This window comes from Zeus faber (assembly GCF_960531495.2).
Source record: "Zeus faber genome assembly, chromosome: 11".
Taxonomy (NCBI): Eukaryota; Metazoa; Chordata; class Actinopteri; order Zeiformes; family Zeidae; genus Zeus; species Zeus faber.
In genome coordinates, this window is record NC_137205.1 from 13,116,865 (window position 1) to 13,126,864 (window position 10,000).

A 10,000-nucleotide genomic window follows, 5' to 3' on the forward strand; every position below is an offset into this window, starting at 1 on the left:
AGTTACGAGCGCAAGTCAGGTCCATTCTGCAAGCGTCAAACCTGAAGAGAAGAAAGGTGGCAAGGGACAAGGCCTTCATACCAACGATTTAGGTTAATGCCAATTTTGGGCCAATTTTGCCCAGCAATAACCGTTACTTTTGCCCACTAGTGCTTTTTAGGGAAAAAGTATACCACTACTACGGTAATAATAATAGGATATTAATGTTGTTTCGTTTATGGGAGTGCTCTTGCTGCACTGCAGTCATTGTCGTTGCAAGATGTAATGCATCATTAAAACCCTGAGCTAGGTGCACACAACACGTTACGTGCACTCAGGATGCAGTTATGAGTTGGATTATATACTGTATATTATATACGGCGGTGTTTTGTTAACTTGGAATTTGCTGTGCTTGTGAACATGGAATTATTTATTTTAGGTCATATGATATCTGTTAACACCTGATAATTGTTATCTTCAACTGTAAAGGAGTTGTTGTTTATGTATCGTAATATGTGTGTATTTAGAGACACAGTATCTATTGTACATACATATACAAAGACCATTGCTGCAATCGATTTTGAGTACTTTACCTAATATTAGTACGACAAGTATTTGGTTTCTTGTTTACAACTTGTTTCAATTATGGCCGCATTCTTAACAAAGATAATCCAAGTACAAAGCAAGGTTCCACTGTTTCGTATGAGAAAATGTTTTTTTTCGCCAGCGCGGAGACCAGACCGGAGACTGGACCCAATGGTCCGTGTAGCTCACCAGTCGCTGCAGAAGCTGTGGCAGAGGGGGACGGCCTGGATGTAGGAGCGGCGCTGGGGATGCGGCCAGCGGGCGGCGTCTGGGGAGCAGCGGTAAAAACACGAGACGCGCTTCAGGAAGCTCTCGCACCTGCCGGGGGGAACAGGAGAACCGGACAAGTCCTCGCATGTTATGCAATCCTCTATCACACGGGACTGGATGAAGTCAATGTAAACAACGTGCCGTGACGGAAATTTTAAACGGCGTCAGACTTACACAGGGCTGAGCGTGCCGCACTTATCCCAGGGAGTGTTCTTGCTGCTGGTGGTGGAAATGTAAGAGATATCCTGGATGTCGTCCTCCGTGCAACAGGCATCTGTGGACGGTCAGACCCAGATCATTTAAAGGAACTGGAGAAGGTTTTTTCCGATATGTTTGATATTTCTATATGTTACAAGGCCCCCTTACTATCGGCGTAGAGCGTGCAGTCCCTCAGATGTGGCTCCGGACTCGGCGTGGCCTTGTGTTTCCCGTCTTGGAGACACACTCCCTCTGAATTGATCCGAACAATCAACATGGCCACTAAGTGCACCAGTAGCAGAGGGTGTGATGTGACGGCCATTTTCTCAGCCTGCAAAAAAAAGACTTTAAAGAAAACCCATCGCAAGGTCAGCACCTCGGAGAGAGGACGTCTATGCTTTTGTGAGATTGAAACTATGCCTAATTGGACGCATTTAAAGGTATACTACAGTAAGTGTTAGTAAGTCCACCCCCCGCACTGACCTACAGGATAAACAGACGTGGGGATCATCAATTTGCACACAGGCTGTATTGAATGACTGGTCTCCTCCAATCTCAGTGACCCAGACTGCCTGAGCCTAATCAGGTGGGAACCGAGGTGGATGACATGCGTAGTTGTTTAATCTGACAAGTGTTGTTTCCTATACGTACCACAAGATGCATTAAACTAATCTCTTGGCCTGTCACTTGGACGGGTCTGCCATGCCCTGATTTTGGCCCCCGGCGACATATAAAAAGCCTCGAGGGGAAGACTGTTTACATTTCCATTGTTGGGGACGGTAATCAGACGGGACAAAGAGCTCGTTCGTGTCATTCTCACTCAAACTGTAGCTACAAATTATACGCCTGTACATCAGGTTTATCAAGCATTCAGGCCACATTGTTCACTTAAATTATTGTTATCCCGGGGGTCTAAACTGAAAGAAACTCAGGAGAATATGGTAAAATGGCATCTCATGTGGTTCAGATCACTAACCAATCAATTGAAAACAGACAAAAGCCAGTCGGCCCAAACGTCTCATAACCAGTATCTAAGAAAATATATTGAAACGGACGGGACTCTGACTGTTTAAACAGCACGCATTGTTCAAACTGTCAAACCAAAACATTGCTTTTATTTTCCATTCTTTTTTTTTTTTTTTTTTTTTTTGTCCTTACCTGTTGGGTGAGGAAGAAGGATGAGATGCTCCCTGTGGACTTCAGATGGTCCTAGTCCTGTTCTCCCGGTCCTGGTCTCCTGGTCCTGTTCCCCTGTTCTCCTGGTCCTCGTTCTCTGCTCCTGTTCTCCCGGTCCTCTGGTCCTGTTCTCCTGCCGTCGTGTCCTGGCTCCAGCAGCCCTACGCAGCTCAGCAGCTCAGCAGCTCAGTGCGTGCTGTGATCCTTGCATCCGGGGGGAGCTGCCAGCTTCTCACTGCTCTGACTGAAGGGCATTTCAGTTCCTTCCATCAAGCGCTCCCCTCCTCTCTGCCCCCAATGTGAAATCTCTCTTTCTCTCCCTCCCTCCCTCTCTTTCCCTCCCTCCCTCCCTCCCTGCCTCTCTCTCTGGGGCTCTCTCCCATCTCTCTCTCTCTCTCTTTTTTTCCTCATCCATCCTTCATCCATCTCGCATGCTCCCACCTTGTCTCTCTCTCTCTCTCTCTCTCTCTCTCTCTCTCTGTCTCTCTCTCTCTCTCTCTCTCTCCAAGGTATGCACGCTCACAACCATAAAAGATTTTGTGCACAGAAAAATGATTTGGCTCTCTTATGATAACACCCCCGATTGCCCCACGATGTCTAACCAAGGCTGCTGTCTTTGTATTATTTTTTCATGTATGTCAAGGTAAAAACCAACCAAACAAGAGAAAAACCTTGTGGATGTGGTCGAAAGAATAAAGGAGGAAAGGAAGAGAGGGGGAGAAATTGTGTTGGCTAATTCAAGGCTTCTTTTTTAAAGCCCTGTCCTTGGGTTTATGTGCATTATTCACAGGTGTCGCTGAGTCACACCTGTTCGACCCCAGCACACACACACACACACGCGCGCGTGCGCACGCACACACGCAGGCACGCACGCACACACACACACACACACACGCACGCAGGCACACACACACACACACACACACACACACGCACGCACACAGGTCAGGTTATTTTCCGGGTGACTGGGCGAGGTGAGGGGAGAGGAGGGGAGAGAGCTGAGATTTAATACCGTGTGATATGCTGAGCTGAGGACAGAGGACACAAATCTCCATGGAACAAAAACAATACAGACTCACCAATACGTGCAAACTGCCTTGTGAGCAAAATCTGTTGTTTTATTCTTTTAATTCGCTCTATTCTTTTTATCATCATGTCACAGCTTTGTTATTTTTTTTCAACCGGGTATTGATTCGATTATGATCCAGGGACCAGTGTTTCTTTTTTTTTTACTCTGGATATAGTCTGGTTGCTTGGTAGATCACGAGCAGTGCAATAAAAATCGCTAAAAAAATAAATCAGTGCAAATCACTGTGTGCACCATTTTGAGTCACGTTGAAGGAAATCCGCGGTTTCTAAACCCACTGGAAATTCCCGTGGGTTAGTCCACATTGCCCCTTCTCTGTGCGCATGTTATTTCTCCTGCCTTTTAATCTCACTTCACTCTCAGACCTGGTGTGCAAACCTAATCCCTGGCTGCCCCTGAGTCCCCCCCCCCCCCCGCTCCTCCCCTTGTTGTGCTGCCACAAGGCTTTTGTCCACAGTGGAGCAGATGGAGATCGTCTTGTGTCCTAGATATGCTTGCCTAAAAAAAAACAAGACCCTGGAACTGGTGATGTGCCACAGACATGATTAGGCTTGGCAACGGAACCTTGAACCACAGACAGGAGCAGAGTGGACAGATTAAGCATAAAATAAACATACAGACCGGCTGAAGTTGAAATGCTCTTCAGTGGAGGAGCGTCGGGGCAGAGGGCAAAGAGCCAGGCTCAGGTTATCACCATGGGAGTCATTAGGGAAGAACAAAGGCGAGCGCTAAGTCCGGCCTTTCCACCTGACTGTTTCATAAACCTTGAGGGATGGTCTCGCACTGCACTTTATTTCTGGGGCAGAGGACTCGAGGAGCGGGAGGCCAACAAACAGGACTCCACTTGGTAATTAGAGGAGGAATAATGATACCCTTTGTGCTGGGAGCTATTCAGGGAACAGTGAGCAGGAGGACAAAAACAGGCCATCACTGCTCTCTGTGTACCCTTGTTTTCCGTCAGCATCCACAAGGTTAGGTCACCGCCTGTGTTTAAGCTTCGGGCTATGCCCGAACTGGCAAATAACCATCTTTATTGTTGAGTCACTAATTGAAACGCATTCATTTCCAGCATTGAGAGATCCTTGGATTTGATCCCCTGACCTGTTTTTCCATGATAACTGGCACGTTGTGCGCCAACTGGTCGGCTATTTGAATGGAGTTAGAGTTGTTGTTCCAATTGATGAACTGGCCGGTTTTTCTGAAGGCTGTGCCATTACGGGAACACAAATACATTTAAAAGAAAATTCTGCCGAAAATGCCGAAGTTATGTAAGAAGATCATGTCTGCGTCTTTGCTTTCCAAAAAGAACCGGACACTAGCGGAAGCTGCTTGTGGCTGTGAATCTGTCCCCCATATCACTTCATCAACAGAAATTCCCATACAGGGATCATGTCAGATGGATTATCCTACACACTGGAATATACTACGCCCCCAAAAGCCCTTTAGTACAATCCAGTCATGTAGAGGTTTTCTTGTATCTCAGCCACCCCTGGCCGATAGTGCTTGGTGACATTTTCTACTAAAGATATCCTTTACACTGGGTGTATAAAGTATCCTCAAAGAAAGATCAAATTCTCAAGTGACATTTAAGGCTTGAATGGCTGTGAGGATTTCAGCCAGAAAGATGGAAATGTACAGTATAATGGTGGAGATCAGGGGATGGGGTATATATAAATGTGTTTCTGTATGAATTTTCACCCTCGCTATCATACCTACTCGCACTACCTGTAACACCACCGTCTCATTTCGACTCTCATTGTATATTCTCCTGAAATTTTTGAGGCATGAGAACAATTTGCGTCTCTCCACCCTAATAGACGCACTCTAATAAAAATATTAGAATATTAGAAGAAGTTAACAAAAATCAAGAAATATATTTGTCAAACCAATTTTATTACAAATATAGCCAATATTTCCAAGTCAAAGCACAATATATTTCAAAATGACATAATTGTATCATATTTTTTGCACAAAGTTTGCACATAGTTTTGCAATGATTAAAGTACAGTAGTAGCGGTACTACTTCTCCATCTAGTGGTAAAAATTCGTCATTGCATGTGCTCACATTTACAGGTACATCTCATAAAATTAGAATATCATGAAAAAGTTCAAATATTTTTTGTCACTCATTTCAGAAAGTGAAACCCGTATATTATATAGATTCAATACACAGAGTGAAATATTTCAAGCCTTTATTTCTTGAAATTTTGATGATCGTGGCTATAGATAATGAAAACTCAAAATTCAGTGTCTCAGACAATTAAGATCAATAAAAAAAGGATATTTTAAACAGAGATGTCAGGCTTCTGAAAAGTATGTTCATTTCTATGCACTCAATACTTGGTTGGGCCTCCTTTTGCATGAATTACTGCATCAATGCGGCGTGGCATGGAGGGGATCAGCCTGTGGCACTGCTCAGGTGTAATGGAAGCCCAGGTTGCTTTGATAGCAGCCTTCAGGTCACCTGCATTGTTGGGTCTGGTTTTCCACGGATGAAGGTCTGTAATTGTGGCCTTGGTTCCCACACGAATGCAAAACAAGTAGAAGACACGCTTTGTTTGCAGACAGTCTTTCTCTTCGAGTCATCAGCCAGTTTTCGATTTTTGCATAATTTCACAGGCTACATATGCACAGCAAAATGCATAATGTCAAGATGACTCTACTAAGAAGTTCCCGCAGGCCTCAATTGAAAATTCTCGCTCAGCGAATAAACCTCGGATGTTTGCTTCCAAAAGTCCACATCTTGTTGATTCAAGATTTTTGGTTTTATCTCTACTGGGCGGCAGTCACTGTTAATTTCCATTTGGTCTTAATCTCCGCTCCTGGATATTCTTCCCGAAGTTCATGGTCAGCGTGGCGACAGCATAGGTGGACAGGATCATGATGGTGCTCCCCACAAAGTGCGAGGAGGCCCCCCGAGCTCCGAACCGCCACCCCCGCCTCTGGAGATGATGAGCATCCGCAGCCTCCACCGTGTGCGCAACTGGATCCATTATTCCTCCTGAATGGGTGGTTGGATGGACAGATGGATGGTGGGATGGATGGATGTATGGATGGGTGGACACTTCAGCTTCTCAGAGTGATGCAAGTGCTCCTCTATCTCAGGAGAGAGACGCCTCGTATCTGCCCCACACGGCGCTTTATTGGCCCTTCCCACGTCACGTCCTCAGACAGAAACCGGGTGCCACATGCGTCAGTTGAGCTGCAGGGCTGAACATGGGTTTCTGTCAGTTAAGAACGTCCTGTAGTGCACAGTGTCCTGGCCTTGATTCAAATAGGGATCAGACAATTAGCTGTGGTGTCTGTATCTCACTATGTAAGATTCAGATGTAAGACACTGTGCTCAGGTCAGCCACGGCTCATCCAGGCCTATAAATTCCCTGAGTTAATGAGATATGCGTTTATTTATTAAAATCAATAAAGTATCAATCGAAATCAGATTAACATAGGCATAGAGGATTAGTCAAAAAAAGATATATGACATGATGTGCGTGATTTCTGAAGATTGTAGAATTTATTGTTGTAATTAAATAACAATAACAAGTGAATACAAGACAAGAACACGTTTTTTCAGGTGGTATTCGGGCACCTTGTAAAAAGAAATGATTTCACAGAGAAGGCACTAATCTCTTTGCTCTCCCCCCACTGTTCTTGTCTTACATCTCTTGTCAGAAATGTTGAGAGAGAGAGAGAGAAAGAGAGAGAGAAAGAGAGAGAGAGAGAGATAGTGTGTGTGTGTGTGTGTGTGTGTGTGTGTGTGTGTGTGTGTGTGTGTCTGTGCTTGCTGTGTGTGTTTGCTGTGTGTGTGTGTGTGTGTGTGTGTGTGTGTGTGAACCAAAGGAAGATATATCGCCCGGCAAGCCCCAGACAGATTCATGTTTGTATTACAAGCTCAGCCTCTTGGGCTGGTGATGGATTTCGGGGAAACTTTCCTTTGTCAGACAGTTTTCGCCGCATAACTCCACTTTCAGGTCGACAACTCAGCGGGAGCAGATCGATAGACAGCAGTGACCTCCACCTCCCCGTCATGTCCTCGCAGGCCGGTGTCTCTACTTAGCAACCATCATAGTGATAGAATTATTTATGACCAACTTAAAAAGATAAGATCGATAGACAGACAGACAGACAGAAAGACAGACAGACAGACAGACAGACAGACAGACAGACAGACAGACAGACAGACAGACAGACAGACAGACAGACAGACAGATCGATTTTTTTTTGACCTTTTGACAATTATCCCCGTCGATTCAGTACTAAATGACAATTGCTCAAAGCATGATATTCTCGGCAAATATTCACTTGTTCCCACATTTAACCTTCAGCGATTTCAAATAATAAAATGGAAGCAGACAGTCACACATTAGCTTCCCTCTGCGCCTTTCTTTCCTTCGTCGAAAAACACAAAAACGCAGCTGTGCGCCTGCTTTTCAGCTGCATAACGACTAATTTATTTGTTTTTGTATTTTGCTGTTTGTCTCGATGGCTCCCGTCTGTGATGCACAGTTGTTTGTGTATTTGTGCACAGTCTGTCCCCCCAGTCAGGTAAGAACAACCCCCCCTTTTTTGCCTTTCTAGCAACAGGAGGGCTTAAAGCTCTGGTAAGCCATGGCCAATAGCAAAAACACACACACACACACACACACACACACACACACACACACGCACACGCGCGCACAGACACACCGCACACACACACACACACACACACACACACACCACACACACACACGCGCGCACACACACTCACACGTCTGAGTGTACACACACAGAATCAAACAAGGCTTTGAATGCAATCCATGCATCCTCTCTGAAAGCACTTTGTCTGCTTTCTCTCTCTCTCTTGCTCTCTTTCTCCCTATCTCTCTCTCTGTCTCTGGAGCTCCTTTGTTCCCCCGCCGCTTGCTTGCCACTGGGAAGTGATGTATTATACAACAAAGGAATCAGTAAACGCTCTGTCGGCATCACTCATGTTTTTTTTTCATTGACAACCAACAGATCCAAATGGTCAAAGCCAGAGGACGGGATGAGCACACTGATGCACTCTGGGAAATTAGACTCCGGTTCTTGATACACTGAATGCAATTATTCAGCATCCAGTGCAGCAGCAGCAGCGCCATAATACCCCCTCTCTGCGCTGGACCAGGATCTTATGCAGCTGTTAACGTTGGGGGCCTCCCAGCGAGAGGGTTCTTGGTTAGAACCCGACAGGGGCCTTTCTGTGTGGAGTCCGCTTGTTCTCCCCAGGTTCACGTGTGTTTCCTCTAGGGGCTCCAGTTTCCATCACCCCAAAAGTTAGACACTCCGAGGGTAAGACGCGCTGATGCCACGCGCTGATGCCACTCACCAAGTCATCAGTTAATATCTGGAGTTGGTCCCAAGGTTACATGGCAGCCCACTGCTCCTAGGCAGCTAGGATGGGTCAAATGCAGAGAACCAGTTTCCCCATGGGGCGTAATAAAGCATATAAAATACAAAAAAATAAAAAAATATAATATAACTCTCTATCGACAGAGATGAAGTCACCCTTCTCATGGGAGCTTCCAAAACAAGAGGAGTCTGGTTTTTCCCTTCAGTTTAAAAGATTTTCCATCAAAATAAATTTGTGTTTGTTGGTTGCTCTGGCCCCTTGTTTGTAAGTGTTTCTATTTGCGTAAGTGTGTGTTCTCTGTTTGTATGTGCAATTTGGCCAGAGTCAATGGACAAAATCCTCTTAGAGTGTCCATTGGCCCATGGTGGCACTCGGTGAAGCGGTGCTGATGAGAGATTATGGACGTCCTGCTGTAGCGATCCACAGGTCTGCCAGCAGGGGATTCACTTCCTGACTTAGACTCAGACATGTTGGGAGGAAGGATTACCCACAATGCCTGCTGCCATCGCGGTCTAGCCAGCGATAAAGTCACCCTGTCAGTTTGTTTTTCTGTACGTGTGTGTATGTGTGTGTGTGTGTGTGTGTGTGTGTGTGTGTGTGTGTGTGTGTGTGTGTGTGTGTGTGTTTGTATGTGTGTGTGTGTGTGTGTGTGTGTGTGTGTGTGTGTGTGTGTGTGAGAGAGAGAGAGAGAGAGATGCACAGTGGTTATGTCATACAGGCTGGTAGTAAAGAGATGGAAACAATAAAAAGAGGGAAAAAAATAAAATAAATAAGAAAGTAAGAATACTGGAAATTTGTATTGTATTGTATTGTATTTAAGACTGTCCTATTATTTCCGAGTCTGTTTTGTTCATGGAAAGTCGATCTCTTGTTTAGTTAGTCTAGTTTTGTCCATTCTGGAGTGATAGATTTTCCATTACCACAGTAAATAAAACTATTGGCAAATCTATTGTAATGTCAAAACTGTTTGGCATGACTTGTGATATCTTGCAGCAATGAGTATATGTGTGTGTGTGTGTGTGTGTGTGTGTGTGTGTGTGTGTGTGTGTGTGTGTGTGTGTGTGTGTGTGTGTGTGTCTGATTCCGTCTCTCTTCTGACCCTGTGATCATACTATAGACCCTGGGAACCTCTCAACGCACTGAACAATGACGAGTCCAATTTTTTATTTTTTTATTGTAAAAACCGTTTTTAAATATAAAAATAAATAAATAGATAGATATAAATATAGATATAAAGATAGATAGATAGTGTTGGGATCCTAACAGCGGATCCCTCCTAGGGTGGTTGATGTGTGAAGCTTCTTCACATAAGACGGAGACGGATGTGCGGCCAA

General features: G+C 45.0%; 1 protein-coding gene across 1 annotated transcript in view; it reads right to left on the reverse strand.

Moving 5' to 3' along the window:
• The window catches only part of rtbdn (retbindin), a gene marked incomplete at its 3' end in the record, with an annotated part of 8,212 nt that extends 5,811 nt beyond the window's left edge, over positions 1–2,401 (reverse strand). Inside the window, exons 1-5 of the mRNA XM_080009290.1 lie at positions 2,191–2,401; positions 1,201–1,363; positions 1,009–1,108; positions 754–882; positions 1–41 (exon numbers count right to left, since the gene is read on the reverse strand). The exon at positions 1–41 is cut by the window's left edge and continues 56 nt beyond it. Coding sequence (XP_079865416.1) covers positions 1–41; positions 754–882; positions 1,009–1,108; positions 1,201–1,354 — 424 coding nt within the window. The 5' untranslated portion in view covers positions 1,355–1,363; positions 2,191–2,401. The remainder of the gene's footprint in view (positions 42–753; positions 883–1,008; positions 1,109–1,200; positions 1,364–2,190) is intronic.
• Between the last annotated feature and the right edge of the window lie 7,599 nt (positions 2,402–10,000).